Below are 23,532 nucleotides of genomic sequence, written 5' to 3' on the forward strand. Positions count from 1 at the left end.
AAAGTTATGTCAACTATGTTACTAACAGAACATCCCCCTTGCAACTGAAAACAATGGTTTGTCCCAAAAACCATGTGACCAGCAACACAGGATCTAATTTCTCTCAATGGTGGCCATTTTCAATACATTCTGGTGACAATCTTCTCATTTAAATCTTTTTTTTTAATCTGTAATAATGTATCATCAAGGAGAACATAAATTAATTGATTGATTGACTGATTGATTGTCAACTATGTTGGGTAAATTATGATTTTAATTCAAATGTATGTTGAAATTTCAGGTTAACCTGATAAGGAAAATAACATATCAATGTCGTTAGCCATGCTATAGGCCAACCATAGAAATTATGGGCAAAAATAGAGGAATTGTTAACTAAGTGACCCAGAGTATAGTCAACTCATGAGTAACATATAGTTGACGTGACCCTACTGGAATCACTGGGAAAATATCCTTTTCCTTGAATCATCAAAAAAGTAGTCAATGTTTAAGCTTTGCAATAGTGGATATATTACACTGAAGGAATATTTGAACATAAACCATTTTTTGAGAGAGCACATTACCTTTTTTTACAGTTTTTTTTTTTTTTTTCATATGAAATGTCCCCCCAATTATAGAATGACCCATATGCACTTGTGCAACCAACCTGCCTTGACAGCTTGGTAATGAATAGTTCAGACTGTCGTAAGCTAGACTATTCAGCCACCGGCTTCTTGGTTTTGTTTATTTGTTCTGGCTTGGTGAATAATTGATAAATCAATGTCATGGCCATTATTAGAATGGACACTTGCTTACCTTGCTTTGTTAGATGTAAATCATGTTCTGATTGGAAACGCTAACAGGCGAGTGAGTTAGTCATCCCTATGTATGGTAGCAACACCCCCACCCCCGTTCCCAGGGTGTTTTTCCATACACACTGCTTCACACTGCCGTAGCACATTTGTCAACTGTGGCCTCATAATCAATACATAATAATGATGCGTCTCTGTGCCAGACATGGCCCCTGGTCACCAGTTATAAAGAGATTCATAAGACAGGGATGTGGAACACACACTGTATGACAACATGTCCCTTCTCACATTCAGATATTGATCAGGTGCGTGTGGATGTGCTTTGTTGTCCGACAGTGATTATGGATACGAGCGGCGTGGCGATGGGAATTGCCGGCCTTCCTTCTGGTTCAACCCCTCCACTGTCTCCAGAAGCTGCAGCCAGGGACAAAACTACCTCAACAGCACAGGGTGAGAGGACTGTGTGATTTATGTATAATGGTACATATATACATTCATGTTCATTTGTCCTTTACACAAAATGTGTCAGTTTCGGAGGCCGCCTCTTAGATGCTCAAGCAGGGTTTCAGAGCAGATTCAGATTGCTAGATTTAATATGATTAGAATTGCAAAACTGAATGAGATGCTGTACAGAATCTAGTTTTAAAGGTCCCATATTGTAGAAAGTGAGATTGTCATGTCTGTTATAGTATAAAGCAGGTTTAAATGCCATATAAATACTGTGAAAGTATTGAATGTTCAATATATGGAGAAATACGCACAGCCTGTATTCAGGAATTGTGCGTTTGAAACAAGCCGTCAGGATTTCTGTCCATTTGTGATGTCACAAATATACAATATTTAGACCATTACACGGTTTTAAACGTAAACATTCTTAATGTGTCCCAGTTTATTTCCGGTTGCAGTGTATGTAAATGACATCAGCTGACAGGAAGTAAACATGGACCCAATCTGTTTCCTAGCAACGTAATTCCGTTACAATTTCGTTGAAATTAGCTAAAACGGAGTGTCTCAGACAGAGGATAGATACAGGCATATTCAGGCAGACAGTATGAGGAAAATTTGTAACATTACAGCACGTTAACATGTTCTAGTTGTAACACAAAATACAAGTATGAACCTGACAATGAGCATGATATGGGACCTTTAACATGTTGGCTAACAAAGTAGGCATAAAAAAACTCTGATACGTCCATGATAATAATAAATAGCCCATTTGTGTAGGAAAGAGCTTTGAAGTTAGCAGTGTTAGAAATAGCCTGCCTATAACCGCATTTCAAGTCCCACATTGGTTCGAAAAGATATACTGACTGCAAGTCAATGAATCACCTTCAGTGTGTAAAGGCCTTAGTGCTATAGGGGCAACACCCTTGAGTGTATTGAATTAGGCAAGGGTGTTTTATAGCTTATGAAGTCCACTTTTTTATTTGTCGGAATATGATTGTGCTGTGTCTTATTTCAAAATGTACATAGCCTCACTTTAAGTAGAGGATCTGAGTAGTGCTTCTACCAGTGGGACAAGATGCTGGTGTGGTGAAGGGGTCAGGTTTAAGTAACGTTTGTTTAGTTTTTCTTTTTACCTATTGGGTTAGGTTTAGGGTTAGCCTAACCCTAACCCTATTTCCCTAACCCTAACCCTAACCCTATTTACCAATTATTGTATCTCATCAACTAGGGACCACCGATCAAATACTTTGTAATGAACATTGACCATTTCCTATCACTTCCCAATCGATCAGAGCAGCCCTACTGTCTGTCTGCTTTGCGATCACTCAACTCAACTTATTTCAATATCCAGATTTATTAACACATCCCTATAAATTACTACCACTGCAGTACACCAAGTAGGTTTAGACACTTGTGATTTTTAATATGAAACACATTGTTTTTGTGTCTGTGGTGTAATAATTTACTCTCATTCTACTTTCTCTCTTGTGCCAGTGGGATGTTGTCTGTGTTAGTTTTGAGGCTCCCCAGGGGACAGACACCTTGCATAGCTTAATCACAGTGGGAGTGTTTTTATTCACTTGCGCTGTGATTAAGCTTTACAAGGTGTCTCAGCCTCTGACACAGCTTGTGTTGTCAGTTGTCATCTAGCCTGTTTTTTTCTCTTTTCAAACTGGAAGGCACTGCATGAAAAAAACAACATTGTTTCTAAACCACAAGCTCATGGAGCATCTGGGGGATTCCTTTTGAAAAACTAAAGGAATGTGCACACTTGAGTAGATTAAACTAGAAAAGGACAAAAGAGAAAAAAGTTAAAGAACCATTCTGAATTTCATTTTTTGGGATCTTTTCCAAAGGTACCGTAAAGTGGTGCTGAACAACTGCACTAAAGGAGTTAAAGAAATGTACACGGCCAGAAAGCAGCAGTGCCCCAACAGACCTCCTAAAGGACTCTTGCTGACCACCAAAGACAGCAAACTCACCGCCAACCTGGGCAGCAACGTGACCTTCCTGGTTCATCTGGATGAGGTGAGAACACAACAAACACGGCTCCATCACTAGTCTTAGCTGAATACACTTTCCAATTCCCTCAGGCACTGATTTATTCAGTTGATTTTAATTGACTTATTTAAAAAAAAAAAAAAAAACAGTGAAAAGTTGAAACGGAATCAACATTTGGAGAAACGCAACCCAACGTCAGGCTGCAATGGCCAACCAATCATGTAACTGCTAATCCAGAGCTGTACAACCCAGCCATGACAGAACAAAGACGTTAATCATCGTGCAGTCCCTCGGTTTTAATGGGCCAATAACTGTACTTTTGTACTTTTACGTCGCTGCGGTTTGATTTGGTAGAAGCATACGAAATGGATATAACGACAATAAAAGCGGTAACTTCCTTTTACCCCTGCATAGACTCAAATGAAGCATATCATTTATATCAATTCTGGTATTGAAAAAATCTATTTCAAAATCGTAAAAAAGAAAAGAAAAATCGTGATACAAAGGTGAATACATTTTTTTTTCACACCCCTACTAGGAAACAGTCTCACATGATAATAACTTCAGGCTTTTGGGCATTACAGTAGCAAAATAAGTGTTTTCCTGCCACTGCAACAGCTCAAGGTAAGTGTGTCCCCATCTGGGGTCTTGTCCAGACGCAGTTGTCATATTACTTTGTGATGAGATGAGGAATCGAGGCTTGTTTCTTTAATTAACAGGGGGGTTGTCGGAGTGACGGAGGGAGGAAGGTAGCAGAAGTGATAAAAGAAGAGGAGGGTGGGGTAAAAGAATCCTTGTGGCTTCAATCCCATTTGAGAAAATTCTCAAGATGAATTCAAAGTTTAATTTATATTCATGAAGCCTGCGATGGCTGTATTTCTTGGGGAGAGCAAATGCCCGTCAATATGTAATGGGTAGGAGACTGTGGTGTGTGTTCATAGTTTTTTATAAAAAAGGAAGAAATCTAAAAATACATGGACACATGTTTTGGGATTTGATAAGATCAGCACGACCACATGGTACGTTTTCCTGGTTAAAACTGGTTGCGCATTGGTTGAGAAAGCTGTTATTGCAGCTACAGATGGGCTTTGTAAAATCGACTGACTTTTCGCTAAGCGGTTGGCAGAGAAGTGATTGGCTTGTGCCTAAATGACATCCGACCAAATCTCAAACAATTCAGGGAGAAATTGAACTCTCCTTCCATATTGGGCATCAAAGGAAGGAGACACGGGGAATTTGTGACACTTGCATCTTCACTTTATGTTCTCTCTGCCGGTTAAATCGGTTTGGTGTTTACAGTGTGCGGTGTATTTGAGTGTGGTGGTGGAAAGAGAATTTATATGTATGGCAAATCTGAAATGCATGAGCTCATCTTTGTTCAAAATGCATAAATACAAATAACTGCACGATAGGGGCGACACTGAGTAGTCAACTATTGGAACATTCAATCTATAAGGAGCCTGATTCGACTGGCAATTTCACAGTCGAATCGTCGCACTGGTGGAAAAAATTTGGTTATGTGCGACAAAGGATCAATCCATTCAGGCTATATTGGGGTGCTGAATGTGTGATTCTTCATAAAATTACTTGGTTTCTTCCAATAAATCCTGATACATTAAGTAAGGGATAATGTACAGCAAGCCGGTCATTGTTGTGAAAGAATCCCCGACAGGGCGATGCTGCACAGACACAACGTGACCGCTGCGCTCTGGAACCTGTTATTTCCAATGGCTTGCGCCGCGCCAGGACGGCTTTTCGTTGCATTGAGCAAAGCTCAACCTTGGACGCCGCACGTTGTGGCGAGTGCAGCTTAAACATGAGCTAAAACTGCGCTGTTTCGCAAGCACAGACTGCCGGGAAACGACAGTTGGTGTAGCTCTATTGTCGTCTGGATGGAAACAGTAGGGATTATACACACTGTTTAGTTCCACAAAGCCGTTGAGACAACGAAAAGTAAAATAAAAGTGTGAAAATTTGCCGTAAATTGGGAGAAATACGGGAGAATTGTGACCCCGGGAGGAAACCGGGAGTCTCCCAGGAAAATCAGGAGGGTTGGCAAGTATGCTCTACATCTCAATGGCATTGTACAAGTAACTGCATATTTCAACAAACTGACTGCAAGGAACAGTGTATTGCTGTACCTGTGGCTCATGGAAATTCTCCACTTAACTCTCTAGTGAACACTATCATCAAGACTCTCCTAAGAGGCTTACAAAAACTGACATTTGAGTCTGGTTTCTGTGACTTTTTCATTTTTTTTAAATAAACAAGTGTGACAGATCACATCAGATGGTGACAGAGAGTAAGCACTGACTTCCCTCTTGGTTCATAATGAATCTGATTTGGCTTCCCTTTCGCTGGCACCGCTTAAGTAACTAAAAGCTTTGCCAGCTCAGTGCTTAAGTTGGAGAGTGGACACTGGTGAGAGCACGCTTCATTTTTGTCCTTTCATCAGAGAGACATCATTTTGATTTACACAGAAAAATTTGGGAGATTTGTCTGCAGTTCTTTTAGGTTTTATAATAGATTTTTAATTGTCCCCATAAGGTCTGAAAACTTGAAAGGATTTATTTATAACTATTGAATTGTCTTATTTGAGTCACTAATGCCTACCGTGCACTGGGAGACTTTGAAAAGACTGAAGTCTGGCACCCTCTCACATCACACAGACTATAATATTTTGCAAAGACTGGTGATCTTGCAGGGTCACTATTCAGAAGACTTCAACTAGATTGCTCTTGAGATGATGTCACATCCTGCTCCTGGTGGATCTGGCGGAGTACACCCTGGACCAGGTCGCCAGACTATCACAGGGCTGACACATAGAGATAGACAACCATTTACACTCACATTCACAAGGGACATTTAGAGTCATCAATGAACCTAACGTGCATGTCTTTGGACTGTGAGAGGAAGCCGGAGAACCCGGAGAAAACCCACGCTAACACGTGGAGAACATGTGAACGCCACACAGAATCACCAGTATATTAAATTCAAAATGTCTTCTAAACCAAACAGACAAAGTCCAGTTGCTTTAAATTAACTCCTCCACTTGTGTCATGTAAAACTAGAAGGGTTCCATGCTTTAAGAAGACAAAGAGAATACTCTTTTTTTAATGATTATATTATGCGCTGAATTTATTACATTATTCAACTTTTTTTGCTAAGTTTATAATGTAATAATGTTCTCATAACGTAATTTAATGTAATGTAATGTTATGAAATAATGATACGGTGACCAGACATCCCAGTTTGTCCGAGACTGTCCCGGTTTCAAGCTGATGTGTCCCGAGTCCCGAAGCATATCTGTAAAACACTCAAATGTCCTGGTTTTTATCAGTCACTAACAAATTTTCCCGGTTTTCACCACAATAGAAATAATATTAAACTTACATAGATGTTTATCATGTTCAACACATTAATTAATTTGTGCGCATGAGATAAGTATACAGAGAGCCAGCACAGTGCACCGCTGCAGTCTCTATAGAGAGTGACGTTACGCACGGTCAAGCCACAATTACGCACAGACGCAACAGATATCCGCTGGTAACATTAAGTGTAGTTTTGAACCACACAACCCTTCGTGCTTATGTGCACATCAAACGTGTCATTTTGATTAATTATTCTACACAGTTCCTTCTGCACATCAACAGGCATTTCGCTCCTCTTATAACTCCCTAAGGACCGGGCGTTCCATCTTTCACCCTGTGTCTCCATCCTGACCAAAATTTCATCTGACCTCGACAAATTTTTATTATAATAGCCTGGGACGAAACAAGTTGAAAATGAATGTACGTAGGTCCAAACAACAATACATTTCCTCTGAGGGAAACTCTCTACGGGACTCCCAAATTGTCAGTGCGTCATGATGGGGATAGTCGTGAGATTAAAGGGTGAAAATAGTGAATGTGATAAGTCCTGATTGTCACAGCCCTTATGCACCCCCCCTCCTATAATAATGCCTTCTTTATGATCCCACTCCGTGTTCAAATGGGCCACAGGTGCGCCAAGTTAGCCATCCTGATGAAAACGCCTATGGTGCGTGCATATTAGCGCGTGCCCAGGTGCGGTACACTTAAGTGTCCCAGATAATTTTTCCTTCTCCACTCTATCATGGTACAAATGGGAGGACACGTCAAAGAGGCGCTCTCGTTCTCTCCACAACTCCACCAGTTCCTCCATGTTTACTTTCTAGCGCACCTATTGGTTGTTGACAATCTTTGTGCCATTGAAGTTACGATCACATTAAACTTGTTTGATTTTATCGGAACATCAAGACGATAAAAAGACTGACTTGAGACTGCTCGGACTGAGTTTTATGACCACCTTCCACTGAACGACGGAGGTCACGGGAGCGTGCCGCAACTCTAGCAAAACTCTCCCGATTTTATTCCGACATTGGAAATATGTCTGCGACAGTAAAATCGCTTGAAGAGTCGTAAGATGTAAGGTCGCTATTAGTGTTCAGCTTGATATAACGTTCCAATTTGTCTGGCCTTAGCTGCATTACATAGCTTACCCTAGTTATATACTCACCAAATGGGGTAGATGTTTAGAAGACAAACACAGCAGTTCCTTCTCGTTTAATATAAGCTCCCTGTGATCTGCCTAACAATTGTTTTGTCAGCTCGAATTTTTATCAGCCACTTCTCTGTTTCACACTCAAGTCACATTTGGGAGGAAATGTTCTACAGTTGTTCTTGCTCATGTTATCTTTTTATGAAACTTATTTCTGCCCCAGTGGAAAAGCTAGATGGAATCTCCTGCCGGTGAGCGCTGTGATCGAACATGACAGGTGCAACCGCTGAGGATTCCCACCAAAAATATGAACTGCAGTGCTCATTTTCAAACTCTGTGTTGTCTTAATATTATATGGACTTGTTTTGACTTGTTTGGCTATTAGCGGGAATTAGTTGATCAGAGAAACATAAAAAGTAAACACAGGCAGTGAAATAAAAAAAAATAAAATCAGGTTTTCCTTTTATGTAATCATTCCGGGTAAGATATCATCTTTAGGCAACATCAAGGCAGCAGAGGCAAACATGTTAGCAACAATTGGCTATTTACACATACAGAGAAACATTAGCATTTACTTGCCGTGGGTTTCTGGCCAAGTAATAAAGGAGGACAGAACCTGTCAAACTTAAAAAATAAATGAATCTATAAATAAATAATTGTCATTTAATATAGTAACAGTAATTTGAAAGAAAACATTTAGAAATGAATTGCTTGATAAAATGTTACATACATTTATATTTCTGTTTTAATTTGCTTCTCTATTTATTTATCTTTGTATATTTCCTTTATTTACTTACTCTTCTGTTTAATTTCCCCTTTTATGTATGTATTAACTTTTATAAATCTTTACATTAATTTTTTTTTTTTATATATATATTTATTTCCTTTTGCATTTATTTTTTTATTTATTTATTTGACAGAGTGAGTCACAGCCCCCTCATTTGCATAATGGAATTTAATAAGAAATGTGTAAAGAAAATAATACAGAAATAAATAAGTTTGGGGAAATAAATAAAGGGTGAAATGCAAAGGGTAAATTGTGCAGAAATTAATAAATACATACATAAATAAATATACCCTGTAGTACCCTGCCTTCGCCCAATGTCGGCTGGGATCGGCTCCAGCCCCCCCGCGACCCCTAACGGGATAAGCGGTTGCAGATGGATGGATGGATGGATAAATAAATACATACATTTCAATATATATATATATATGTATATATATATATAAGTGTAAAAGTGACGCCTTTACACAATGTCATATGATTAATTTTTATGAATCAATTTATTGACGATTTATTGTCATTCATATTAAAAAAATATATAGAATTACCGCCTCATGGCAGCCAGTGGAGTTGCAGTTTACATCCATGTCTGTCCAAAATGTCATCACTACATCATTTTATCCTATTAGACATTCATGTGAATGTATGAATTATTGACTTGTCGCCAAAAACATGTTTTGTGAGGTCACAGTGACAGTTCATCCTTGAGTCCAAGTGGGTGTTTTTGCCAAATTGTGCCAAAATTTGGACATGGCTGTCGCCGGTACAGGGTCATAGAAATATTTATTTGTGCAGATTTAAGTAAAGACATTTTACTAAAAATAATTGTATGCTATTTCACACAAATTGTTAGAAGTTTTCTTTTCTCACCCATGATACCTGTTATAATAACCATGTAATGCTGATCATAGAAAGAATACATTCTTTCTAATCTTACAGTTGATCAAATATTACAGCACATTCAGCCTCACTGCAGTAAAACAACCCAGACTCTGCTCCGTCTATAGCCAACTTCCCAGAATTATTCACAGCTGCCGTGTCTTTTGTTGTCACCCATCACGTCGACATTGTGGTTTCAGGTTTGACACACCTGAACAAATGCTGGCCCTGTGTATCCAAACCCCCGACAGCCCCTTACAACAGTGCTTTTCATTGCGAACGAACACCGAGTCTCAAGACTCCAGCCTAGATGTGTTTGGATGTGCTCAGCCCTGGGAGATACATGCACACAACGAGTGACATTTAGAGCGACGGGGTCAGCATCAGTCTCATGCAGATAAGTGAATCCCATTGTGGCTGATATAGAGAGCAAACATGAACACAGAACGGACAGTAGACACACGGAGAAGAGCTGAGTGACATTGGCGCCGCCGAGCCAAGAGTGTTGTTTGCATGCCAGCTCATTACAGCGTTTAACAATGCCCGCACTGTCAGGCCCTGTTCTTAGCTGTGCTCTATTCTCCCCAGCCACTTATCAAAGATATCATTTTCCAGGCAGAGTGACATGAAATATCCCCAGAAGCCTCGACCAAAAACCTCCCGTGATTTCACACTCGAAAGCCCACAAAGAAGGGGACTCAGGTAGCGAGGGGATGGAAGGAGCAAGAAGAGCAGGGAAGAGAAAATGAACAATAGGTGTATTTGTTTGGTTTTATTGTGCGTTTTGGCAAAGCCAGCGTGCCTATGCGGCGTAACAAATGAAGATCCCAGTAGCATTGGGCTACTGTGTGCCAAGGGGAGGCTGGGAGTTTGCCTTCGCTGGCCTGGGGGGGGATGAGCACAGATTTGGTCACTGTGGCAGCTGGAGCCAGCGACTCTCAGGCCGTGTGCTGATCCTCAGATAGTGCCAGATGTGATTCCCAGAGGAGAGCGTGGAGGCAGCTGAAGACTCGCACACCATGCAAAATCAAACATGGTGGGGTGGGGAGCCTACATGCGCACACTCTTACTGACACACATTCAAAATTCTCTTTCTGACACACACAAACACACATCCATTTCACATATAATCACATATACACACGCACACACCAAGCCACCCTATGCTCCTTATCCCAACATTAATAATATTATGTAATCAAATAATTTATTCATTTATGGACAGCATCCAGATCATTAGAAATTAAAGCTGACTGTAATAATTATTGTCCTCATGGATTAACTTCTAAACAAATCTGCGGTCTGCAAGGACTCCTTGAAGAAAGTTTCATGATTTTCCACAATTTAATTCATTAATGTTTACCAAAACTGCTTGTTTTGCAAATTAGTATTTGCAAAATTTCTGCAAAACTAAAGAGCATCAACGCCTGTTTTATGAAACAAATTATGAAAATTATGAAAGATAATCAGACCAAACTTTTGAAACCACCATTAATAATTCCACACACGACGATTTAAGTACTTTCAGTCTGGAAGAGGAGTAAATTGAAAGAACACCTATCATTACCTAACTATATAATTATATCTAAGTACTATAATTATATAGTGTAACTGTATACTGATGAAAATTAACATGCATTTGCTAAGTGCCAGCGTATCATTTAAATGAAAGAAAAGCATACTGATTGACTAGAAAAGCACATTTATTAATTTCTTACAAGTTTTACAAAGGTGAATGTTACATGAATGTGGTGGACTACTCGCAGCATACTTCTGACGACGCCCACATGAGCAGCGCGTGGCGGCTGCGGAACCTGTTGTTTTTTATTTCTGCGTCCATGTTACGCGTGGCTCGGCTGCGTGTCAGCTGCGTCTCTTCTAGAGATTTGAGGTTTCGCCTGTTTTACCGCGAGCCGCACGAGATTCATGGCAAAAACAGCCATGACAGTGATCTTTTGACAGTTTATTGACATCATACCACGGCTCATTGAATGAGTAAAGTACGGGGTTTTAATTGTGGATTATTACTATTATTTACAAATTACCACACGTTTCTTAACCTTCATCTGTTTAAAATAAATATAAATGACATTTATAATGAAATGAAATAGCCATTATGAAAGGCAAACTCTATGTAGAAAGAAAGAGCTGGCAGCAGCAGAAACACAGAAGAAACACAGCTGGTGTGGACAACCGACGCGTGAGTCACGCAACAAGGCGGCGGTCAGGCGCTGCTCACACACCCAGTGTGTCCAGACCGTAAGACATGGCTTTCATTTGTAGTTTTTCAGCTTTGGAGTTTTAGTCAAAACTGATAGGCGAATTCACAAAGAATGAATTGCGGCTGCTGAAAGCATCATGAATTACACACCACTCGCTATCTGTCCCGTCTAAAGGACCGATTCACAAAAGATATAATGCACTACTGATATTACAGCATAAACACTCCCATAAAAGTTTTGCAGCTGAGTGCAATTTGCCCTGTTTTGTGACTGATTTCAACTATCCATTTGGCAAAGTGTAAATGTCTTCTTTGCACCAGGAACACAGTAGGCAGAACAATGGCTGAGAGAAAAAGAAAATTCTACAGTTCTAACTCACACAGGCTCCGCCCTCTACTGGACTCTATGAGGAATACTCTCTTCCAATCACAAACATGCATTCACCCACTGACAATTTGCATAAACCTAGCAGGCCAATCGGGACGTGTCTACCCAAATACATGCAGAACCCCACAGCATATAAAGCTGGTCATTCACTGTACGATTTTAGCCCTTTTCTGGCCCGAATTTTGAGCCGCACGACTAATTTTAGAGTATGACCGAATTTCAACTTTTTCGGGTGTTGTTTGCAGTGTACAGGGGGGACCGAGGAGCGGTTAACTCATCCCGGCCGGCCGTTGGACAGTCGGATGAATTCATGAGATGTCTGGTCGGCCAACTACAGGCTCTCGCACAGTTGAAGCAGTGCCACAAGCCGATTCCCCAACGTCAGTGCCTTGTTTCTACTCTTTTTACAGTAATCAGAGCGTAACTTTCAAGATAACAATGTAGGCCACAACAGATATAGCTAGTGAAATGTAGCTTGCTTACCTCCAATTCTCTCTGCAAAGCCACCTGCAAGTCCATATAACGGCCTCTTTTTTGTAGACGTTTCAAGCAGACAGGATGGCACAGATGATCAAGGCAGCAAGTTTCTGCCTTGTTAACATCGTGACCCGTACAGACCTCTGCTAGCAAACAAGCTTTACCTGCCTCGGAGCTTTCAAACAAGTCTTTGTTGACAACTGTCAACAGCCAGAGCGGACCTTAGAGGCCGACAGGCCGTGTTTTTTTTTTTCATTTTACACGAACAGTGTGAGTTCGAGGCTGATGATTGGACTGTACAGTGTGAACACAAAAATCATGAACTTTGACTGTCTGTCATTCTTTTCTCTTCAACGAACGGCGATCTGCCTGCTCGTCTCCTCGAATGGAGTCGCCGTTTCTTGAACCTCGTCAGTGCCCGTCATGTCCCGGCCTCATCGCTGAGATGGATCTTCACGACGCCTGCTTCCAGTGCCTCGACACAGACCATGCGATGAAGGGTCATGCCCACCCTTAACGAGGGCCTCGTCCAAATAACAGCTCATTCGTAACCTACCACTCAACTTGCCTGAGAGGAAAGTTGAGGGGAAGCAGAACAACGCGACAGCGAGAAGAGAGCGTCAGCGGGATAGAGCACCCTTGACTCTGGCTTCCCTGGCGGAGGCTCGCAGATGAGGGCCGTGTTCCCTGCCACCGCACTCCCCCACGACGTGGTGGCAAGGTTTTTCCGCCCCCTTCCCACGTTGCTGTTGATGCTGCTTAAAAAGTTGATCTTGGAAATCGTGGTTGAAAATGTAAAAAATTGTTAAAAAAACCTCCCCGGCTCTCAATGATGTCAAATTCAGCTTGAATTCCGATCATGGCATTTCATGGCTGCCCAGCGTCAAAGCACACACACACACACACACACACACACACACACACCAACACCAACCATTCCCGCCCCACGTCCAATAAAGGAGGCAGCGGGCTGGGATGATCCTAGGCGATCAGGGTCGGTGGCATGGCGCTGTGTCCATTCACCAACGCTATATTGGCGTGATGTTGTCAGAAGCACAACTCACTCGCTATAGCGGCTTTGAATAACATATTGACTGGCGTGCCGGTGGGTGGTGTGCGTTCACGGACCTCAACGCCGACTCGGCTTTTTCCATTAGTTGCTCCCCATTGTGGCCGCTGTCATTGTGTTACAGTACTTACTATGAACCTGCACGCATGGATCGCTCCCAGCGTTAACCTCTCCGTTGGGATATGAGACATCACACCGTCTTCACTCTGGAGGAGGGGGGGCAGTACACACGCGTCTATTTCTCTCTCATCGATCTCCACACAGGAGAGGGACACAATGTCAGCTGCTGCATACTGGCGAGCCGGTGGTGTGTTCATGGACCTCATCACTGGGATCGGCCCTTTTTTGCTTTCTGCTCCCCGTCATTACTCTGTTATTATGAATCGACGTGCGCAAATGGTCCCTGGTTCAACGGTGGGATATCTGGCTGTATTACCTCAGGGGGGATGCACTTCCTTCCAGCTTAACCCTTAACCCATTCAAGGACCTAATTTCCGGCTCGGACCATTCCTCATCAGTTTCCCGTGGGCCAGCCTTGCACTTGTGGAAGGTCTGGCGGGGGTAAGGGCTGAGACAGGATATCGCAGCTATTTAGCTGCTGCCCTGTAGCTGGTCGCTCGTCCTCTAACACAGTTGTACGAGAGCAGTGACTCAACTGCGTGTCAATGGAACGGACGGGCAGGACGCTGAGACTGGGTTATTTTTTTTTTTCAGTTCTACAGCATTCGTCCTCAGTTCATGAGCGTCAAAGAGGTATATCTATCCTCGCAGAAGGAGTTGGATTACCTCTCAGCAGAGATCCATGTCCTTATAGAGACACAGTCTCTGTTGTCCCCCACTAACGACAGGCAGAAATGGTTTTACTGCGTGGGGTTGTATGACTTATCCATAGCAGGTGTATTGCTTACAGTAGATGGCAGTCGGCGCGCCCCCAGCATTGAGAAACAGACAGAACACCGGCACCAGATCAAAGCAATACAGTGTTGTGGATGAGGACGGCAGAAAAAAAACATTTTAGCCACCAAAAAGAAAGGCTCACCTAAAAAAAAAAGATATTCCTTTCAGTGTACGCTATATTTAGAATATTTTTCAACAGTGAGCTGAACTGAAAGTGAGACGTATCTTTACTGTGTGTATACTGCGTCATCTGAGCCTGCTAGGTTTGGAGAGCGCATAGATAAGTTTCACTTTCAGTTCAGTTCCCCGTAAGAAAGGAGAAGGAAAGGGCCGTCTGACGGCAAGATAAAGTGGTGTAAATATTTCAAATACAGCGTACACTTGCTGTGGCTGAACGGTAGAGCAAATCCCCTACCATTTGGAAAGACAGTGGTTCGATCCCCAGTGAGCATTCCTGAAATAGCCACCAGTCCATGCAGACAACGATTAGGCAAGGCATTATGTTTTAGGGTTGTCTGTCCATCCTTACTTTACCTTAGAAACGCCTGGAGGGAATTTCTTCAAATTTGGTACAAACGTCCCCTTGGACTCAAGGATAAACTGATTAGAATTTAAGATCTGTGGTCTTTATGGTACAGCATGCATAACATCATAAGAAGAGTTTTTCTGCAAGAATTTTCATAGCCAAAGACTATCAACAAATCCTAGAGGCCTTGTACTGCAAAGTTCTGAACTTTATCCTAACACTCTCACAGAGGAGAGCTGCCGTTAACGGGCGTGGCTGGTGTCGACGCCTGGCTCCAGGGCTACTCAGCCAGTCTTTTCACATGCAGCAGCAGCGGGGTTGGCGTCCAGAGGAAGGCAGTGAGAAGCTAGGTGAATCTCCTCGCCACCAGTTTAAACAGTTTTCAGCTATAAGGTCATCAACTGGGTCACACCAGTAGAGCTGAGAACCGGAGCCCTTTGAATGGTTCAAGTGAGTGCTTCCTGAGACAGGGGTGTATTAAACTTGAGGGATATAACTGTGGTCAAAGGTTAAGGTCACTGTAACCTCACAAATCATGTTTTTGGCCATAACTCAAGGATTCATATGCTAATGCTAACTATGACAATTTCACACAAAAGTCTAAAGTGATGACATTTTGGACACACATGGATGTAAACTGCAACTTGACTGGTTGGTGGAGGCATACAACTGTGAGTCGATAATTCTAGTTTTGTCTTTTTCTCACGTGAATTATAAGGTCATGAATCAGATAGTTCTTCCTGCCAGACCTTGCAGTGCTCTTAACAAGCTCCATTAGTTTTGAGTATGTGGAAATTATTGTTTGAATTTTGATCAGTAGAGCTCTCAGGCAGCATTTCACAGCCTGGACGTACAATACGGGCTGTTTGCAAGGACAGAGAAAGATGGATAGGCATCGACATATTTCTTGGAAGGTTGTTTGTTGAGGTCAAAGTTTGATTTTAATTGACCAAGATTTATAACGGCGCTTCTTGAATATTTTATGGAGTGTGGCAGTTGATAAAATTTGCAGTCTTGTGATTGGACTACTTTTGCGAATATTAGTGATCACAAGGTCTTGCAACAAGTCAACATTATGCCCGCTTACAGCATCTCTTTTGCAAAGTGCAACAGCCTTCAAAATCCCTTCAAAAAACATTCATATGTTCAGTTTCAGAGCTGATCTGGAGCCTTCTGAGCAGCTGTCAATCACTCGCAAACTCCGACCAAACGGTCAAACTAGGCAGCGCTGATCAAATATGAATCAATATGTTGTTACTGTAATGCCTATTTCTCTCCTCAAATGTTCTCAGAATCATCTTGTAGTGTACTGTTTAGCTGTAAAATGAGAAAGTTTGTGACCCAGAAGCCATGTTGAGATCAAGTTGAGGAAATACCAAACACCGCCCACCAGCCGGACCCAACTTTCTCATTACAGTAACAGAATATTACATCACATTTGATCAGCGCTGCCTAGTTTGATTGGAGTTTGCGAGTGATTGACAGCTGCCTCTGTTGAATGAACAGCCAATAGGAACACTCTCTCTCTGAAATGACCTGTGATTGGTCAAAGTCTCCCGACACTGGCTAGATGTTCTAAAGCATGAAAACAGAGCCATGAGGAGGAGCAGAAGTCTAGTTTTCTCTCGGAACACTTATACTACAATATGCTGAAAGGTTATTATAGCATTTTTGCCCAATGATACCAACAATGTTCTGCCTATACTGCAGGGTTAATATGTTTGGCGATGTAGACGATTGTGTTTGGTCTTTCTGTGGTGGCGAGGGTGGTTTTGTGTGAAAAAGGTGATATCAGTGCATAGTGATTATCTATAGCTGAATGAGGTTCTGCTGTGCTGTGTTTCAGGGCGACTCTATGCGCACCAACATCCAGCTGGATTTCGGCGACGGCACAGCCGTGTCCTACTCCAACCTGAGCTGGACCGAGGAGGGGATCAAACACGTCTACAAGTCTGCTGGAATATTCCGTGTCACGGCGCTGGCAGAGAACACGTTGGGTTATGACACCACAACACTCTTCCTGCATGTCATATGTAAGTGCTGCTGTTTCAATTTCAAATCTTGCTGTTAGTTTGTTTTGTATGGCCTCTCAGGCTACATGCAGGCTAAGGGCGGCTGCTCTTCCTTACTGGTGAAGGTTGTTGAGACTGTTTGCAGTCTGAAAGGACTACCTGCAGACATATGGCCCACTCAGGGCTAAAAATGTACCGCCAACTTAGATTTTAGGGTTACAGAATATTTAACCAATATTTCTACTCACTATAAAAGCTTCTATATACAGGATTCAGAGCATTACTATAGCAACAAAGGTACAGTAGAGTTAAGTAAATTAAGCAGAGAATGACGCTCTCTCTCTGTGTGTGTTTTAATCCAAGGTTCTCGGATGTGGAGGCAATAGATATGCTCAGAATTACGCATTGAGCACCTTTAATGCTCTAACTGCTCAAAAGACACTATATAATTGAACATTAGTCAAAGATAGGACATTGAAGCACAGAGCTCTTTGTGGTAAAGATGTAAATACAGCATTGTCTATATACAGACGTAGGCAAAGTTGTTGGTAACGTTCCGTTAAAGAGAGAAAAACCCACAATGGTCACTGAAATAACTTGAAACTGACAAAAGTAATAATAAATAAAAATTCACTGAAAATTAACTAATGACAATCAGATATTGTTTTTGAATTATGGTTCAGCAGAATCATTTAAAAAAACAAACTAATGAAACTGGCCTAGACAAAAATGATGGTAACATTAACTTAATATTTTGTTGCACAACCTTTTGAGGCAATCACTGCAATCAAGTGATTTCTGTAACTCTCAATGAGACTTCTGCACCTGTCGACAGGTATGTTGGCCCACTCCTCGTGAGCAAACTGCTCCAGCTGTCTCAGGTTTGAAGGGTGCCTTCTCCGAATGCATGTTTCAGCTCCTTCCACAGATGTTCAATAGGATTTAGATCAGGGCTCATAGAAGGCCACTTCAGAATAGTCCAATGTTTTGTTCTTAGCCATTCTTGGGTGTTTTTAGATGTGTTTTGGGTCATTATCCTGTTTGAGGACCCATGACCTGCAACTGAGACCAAGCTTTCCGACACTGGGCAGCACATTTCGCTCCAGAATGCCTTGATAGTCTTGAGATTTCATTGCACCCTGCACAGATTCAAGACACCCTGTGCCAGATGCAACAAAGCAGCCCCATAACATAACCGAGCCTCCTCCATGTTTCACAGTAGGTACAGTGTTCTTTTCTTTGTATGCTTCATTTTTGCGTCTGTGAACATAGAGCTGATGTGACTTGCCAAAAAGCTCCAGTTTTGTCTCATCTGTCCAAAGGACATTCTCCCAGAAGCTTTGTGGCTTGTCAATATGCATTTTGGAAAATTCCAGTCTCGCTTTTTTATGATTTGGTGTCCTCCTCGGTTGTCTTCCATAAAGTCCACTTTGGCTCAAACAGTGACGGATGGTGCGATCGGACACTGATGTACCTTGACCTTGGAGTTCACCTCTAATCTCTTTGGAAGTTGTTCTGGGCTCTTTGGTTACCATTCATATTATCCGTCTCTTCAATATGTCATCAATTTTCCCCTTGCGGCCACGTCCAGGGAGGTAGGCTACAGTCCCATGGACCTTAAACTTCTGAATAATATGTGCAGCTGTAGTCACAGGAACATCAAGCTGCTTGGAGATGGTCTTATAGCCTTTACCTTTAACATGAAGGTCTATAATGTTCTTTCTGATCTCCTGAGACAACTCTCTCCTTAGCTTTCTGTGGTCCATGTTCAGTGTGGTACACACCATGATGCCAAACAGCACAGTGACTACTTTTCACCCTTTAAATAGGCAGACTGACTGATTACAAGTTTGAAGATACCTGTGATGCTAATTACAGGACACACCTTAGTTTAATATGTCCCTATGGTCACATTATTTTACATCTTTTCTAGGGGTACCATCATGTCCAAGCCAGTTTCATTAGTTTGTTTTTTAAAATTATTCTGTTGAACCACAATTCAAAAACAATATCTGATTTTCATTAGTTCATTTTCAGTAAATTTTTATTTATTATTACTTTTGTCAGTTTCAAGTTATTTCAGTGACCATTGTGGGTTTTTCTCTCTTTAACGGAACGTTACCAACAACTTTGCCTACGTCTGTATATACTGAAAAAAAAAAAGTTTGGAAACTTTTGTTTGGTGGATTATTTCTCTGTTGTTACAATGCTAATTGGCATTGTATTTTACATCGTTGGAAAGCCTGTTTATTTACCTTTACACTGATGTCCAACTTGTAAGGATCGTGCATTTGTGGGATGAGCAGCACAGCTGATTATGTGGGTAGCGCCCAAGAAAAATTTGCCAAAATGCTCCGTCAATGGTAAACAGTGTATTCTCATAAGGCTACCAGGAAGCCTGCAATGACTGCCCTTCACCGTCAGGCCCGTTTGCGCTGGTGTCGACAACACAGACAATGGAACCATCATTGTAAAGGTAAATAAACAGGCTTTCCAACGATGTAAAATACAATGCCAATTAGCATTCCACCAAACAAGAGTTTCCGAACTTTTTTTCCCCAGTTTATATATATATATATATATATATATATATATATATATATATATATATACACATATAGGGTTAATAATATAATGACACATGCAAGTGTTTGTCTATATATAAAGAAATAATATGAACTTTGACAGTTAAGTGTTCAATTAAAAAACTGTTTTTGTTTTTCTTCATTTCCTGAAAAGTAACGTTTTTGAACATGGGATATTTCCGCCCAACAGCGACGATAATTCATGTTCCGTAGCTCCAGGTGCTAAAATATGTTCCACTGAACGACAGCCCCACTGTTGATCCATGCTAAACTCATCTGAAGTGAACTGCACTGACCTATACCACAGGATTATGTAATATAGCAGCTGTGGTAAACACAAACAACTTTTTGGGAGAAAGGTCATAACAAACTTGCTTATGCAAGGTTTCACTGTGGGCAGAGAGAATGAGAAGTGGGGGCCTGCAAGGCCACTGCAACTAATTGCCAGTTATCCGAGGATACAACACCAGAACAATGGCTTATTTTAAAATGGAGCACAGCTTTTACACAGCAGCACAACATAACAAATTACAGGACCGTCATGCTTTTCCCAGCTCTATTCAGACAGCGATGAAATAGTGTATCATTTTAAGTTTCCAAGGGGAATTACCCAAGCTCCTTTTCAGTATGTGTTGAATCACCTCTTTGTCTTGTTAGTTGATCTTTCATCGACTTGTTGAAACCATTTGAATTTAACCTCTTGCCATCCTCATGTGTCAGCCAGTGTGCTCTGTATTTATACATTTCTGATGGCAATAATTGTAGCTGGGGAAATGCCAAAAACTACTACAATAATTTCCTCGGCTGAGCATATTTAATACCAAATGACTCTCTCTCCTTCTCTCATGCACACATGCACACACACACACACACACACACACACACACACACGCACACACACACACACACACACACACACACACTGAGCATCTCAAAGTGGGGATAAAGATTAGTTCTGGTTAAAGAGGATGAGAGCCAACGGAAGCCTTGGCGAGACGAGCACCCCAAACCGCAGCACTACAGAAACCTTTTCGTTGGAGTATTTCCCACCAAAGCAGTGTATTACATCTGTCCGCGGCGGGGGAGCTTCATCCTCAAGATTAGTGTAAAGCAACCCAGACCCCTGTCAGGTCCTATTAGGTTCTTAGTGGGGAGGTTTTGAGGCATTATCCAGAAGGTATCATGTCAAAACTACATGATGGTGTCAACATATTTTCAGTGTTAGAATGGGACTTTTTTTTAGTCTCCATCACCATAGTTACAGACCCTCAAGGACCTTTTTAACATCAGGGATTTTTTTTTTTGCTGTCACCACTGTATACTGTCAGTCAACGTCAGAGAAACATTTGATCGCCTGTCATTCTAAATTATTCCGGCCAACTTTTAGCGATCAGTTCCAGGGGATGAATTTGCTGTTTGGCAGATTTATAAATCAAGGGTGTTAGCAAATAACTAGAATGGAATGGCTATGATGTTTCTCACTTTTTACAATATGGGACCTTTTAAAGTGTCCTTGTGCAAGACACTGAACCTCAAGTTGCTCCCGATGTGTGTGAGCATGTGTGTGAATGACTGAATAGAGGGTTATGCCAATTGTAAAGTGTGTTTTTTCTGTTAAGGTAGAGAAGTGCTACATTAATGCAATCCATTTATCATTTTCTTATTCACTTATTCAGTTCAGGGTATGGGGGGGTGGATACTATCCCACTGGGCGAGATGCAAGGAATCACACTGGACAGGTCGCCAGTTAATCACAGAGCTAGCACACTTAAAAGGACAGTCACACTCACCCTCGCACCTTAGGACTATTTATCATTTCACCTGAGGTGAAATTGGACACATATTGGACTGTGGGAGAAAACCTGAGCACACCTCCTGTCGTATAAAAGTGATGGTGTTTGGAGTGTTTCTCTGCCTGAAACAAGCTTCACACCCCCATGTACTTAGGATTTGTGATCTTGCCAATTGGCTTTTTTTACTTATTTGAATGAAAAGCTCAAATGTGTCTCTTTAGAAGTCGCCTCACATAACATCAGCTCCTCGATGGTGTTTTCTTTTTCTTAGGTCCTGTGGAGCATGTCCAGCTTCTCGCTCCCTTCGTGGTCATAAAGAACAAGGAGGTGAACATCACAGCGGTGGTCTTACCCAGCCACTCACGTACTGTTACTTACTTCTGGTGGCTGGGCAACAATACTGAGGTACTTCTTCTGCCAGCACATTAAGGCTCATTAATGCACATTTCAGTCTTAATTTTCTTTTGCATGCTACTGTATGTTGGCTTTTATCCGTGTAATTGAAAAGCATATACTGTATAATTATCATCAAGTAATAACACCTGGTAAAACATCACCTTGACATGAGTGCTTGAGTGCTTGAGAAGTGTATGTAACTTTGAGAACATAAACACAGTGATGCACGGATTTCAACAAACCTTCATCAGGGTGTCTGAGGTTGCCTCCAGTTGCCAGTCATGTGACTTATACATCACTGCACTCTTTCAACCACATTTTTCCAGCTACCTTTTCATCAAGACTAAAGATGTTTTCTGGCTGTGGCTGCCTATCCACCTCGTATAAGCTCATCACGCTGTAAATAGAGCAATATGACACATAACAATATAGCAAGTTTTGCGAACTAGTATAATAAATGTTGTTTATTATCGCAGGCCAGAAAATCTGACTTTGAAACTGATATTGCTCTCTGACTATTTCACCATTTTTCTGATCTATCAGTTCTCTGCTGGACGTGTACAATTAAGGGAACTCCAATACCAGTAAAATCAGCTCCTGTATCATTTCCCTCGCTGTGGTTTCTGTGGTTGTCACGGTTACACAGCAATGGCAAAGGCGGGACAACAATTGTACAGTTTAAACCTTCATAAGTTCTGAATGCACCACCACTGCAACCAACTTCAGCGAAATGTCTGTTATCCCGTTTACATTTAACGCAACGGAGGTGGCAGCAGCAACCACTCGCTGTCTGTCTGAAAACAGCGAGTCTACAACCAGCTAGCAGTTCTCTGAGGCCGTACTTAGACGCAGCAATGGTAAAATCCACTTACTAGCATGTTCACAATGACAATGCTAACATGCTGATGATTACACCTTAAAGCTGGCTCACACTTCAGAGATTGATCTATGGTTGACCTTAACACACCTTTTTCGCTTATATTTGACAGTTTATAGTGTAGAAATGTAGCAAACCCATTTGCTGTAACTCGGCCAAAGTCACTTGACTACGAAGGCGCTCGAACATCCCCCCTACTTTAACCAAATTTCACATTGCTCTCAAACCAATCCCGGTTTTTGATGATCTATAAGTCACACCACTGATGGATGGACTGCATATAAGGAAACTACAGTCAACCTGGGACACCACCCTAATGAAGGCCAGATACTGTTGCCTAAAATGTCTGGTGAATAAAGCAAAGTCCATGTGTGTGTGTGTGTGTGACAAGTGTGACATTATTTTGTACCTGCATCTTTTGCACTTGCAGCCCATGGTAACGTTGGACGGGAGCATCTCACACACCTTCCCCAACGACGGAATGCACACCATCACGGTCCAAGTGGCTGCAGCCAGCAACATACTGCAGGATACCAAGACCATAGCTGTCAAAGGTCAGTATTCATTTTTCTAATTCTGGATTCAACAACTGTGTTGACATCTTTTGATTTCTTTTATATGTTAAAAAAATGCAGTCTTGCAGTTAAATATTACAGAATTCATCTTTCAGTCAGATAATTGTAAACTGTCATATTCTGACTCCGCCCGTGTGTAACATGTTTTTTAAATAAAACCGCTCCTACTTGAGTAAAATATATCACACTGCTGTTGGAACCTCTAAAGAATATGTCTTCATTTGAAATGAAGTATGAAAGTATCTGTAAAATGCAATGATTTATTACCTGCGGATGGGTTAGCATAAAACTGTCACACT

The 23,532-nt window shown here is 41.5% G+C and overlaps 1 protein-coding gene and 1 long non-coding RNA gene across 2 annotated transcripts in view; one reads left to right on the plus strand and one right to left on the minus strand.

Moving 5' to 3' along the window:
- The window catches only part of sorcs3a (sortilin related VPS10 domain containing receptor 3a), a 290,914-nt gene that overhangs the window by 240,561 nt on the left and 26,821 nt on the right, over nucleotides 1-23,532 (plus strand). Inside the window, exons 17-21 of the mRNA XM_074631018.1 lie at nucleotides 1,125-1,238; nucleotides 3,092-3,263; nucleotides 16,842-17,028; nucleotides 21,657-21,790; nucleotides 23,089-23,212. Coding sequence (XP_074487119.1) covers nucleotides 1,125-1,238; nucleotides 3,092-3,263; nucleotides 16,842-17,028; nucleotides 21,657-21,790; nucleotides 23,089-23,212 — 731 coding nt within the window. The remainder of the gene's footprint in view (nucleotides 1-1,124; nucleotides 1,239-3,091; nucleotides 3,264-16,841; nucleotides 17,029-21,656; nucleotides 21,791-23,088; nucleotides 23,213-23,532) is intronic.
- Nucleotides 21,464-23,203, minus strand: LOC141765157 (uncharacterized). Its single transcript, XR_012593393.1, has 3 exons — nucleotides 23,068-23,203; nucleotides 22,024-22,178; nucleotides 21,464-21,687 (listed from the first exon to the last, which is right to left on the minus strand). It is a non-coding gene; the product is annotated as an uncharacterized LOC141765157 (long non-coding RNA).

The sequence above is a fragment of the Sebastes fasciatus genome, chromosome 3 (genome assembly GCF_043250625.1).
Source record: "Sebastes fasciatus isolate fSebFas1 chromosome 3, fSebFas1.pri, whole genome shotgun sequence".
Classification (NCBI taxonomy): Eukaryota; Metazoa; Chordata; class Actinopteri; order Perciformes; family Sebastidae; genus Sebastes; species Sebastes fasciatus.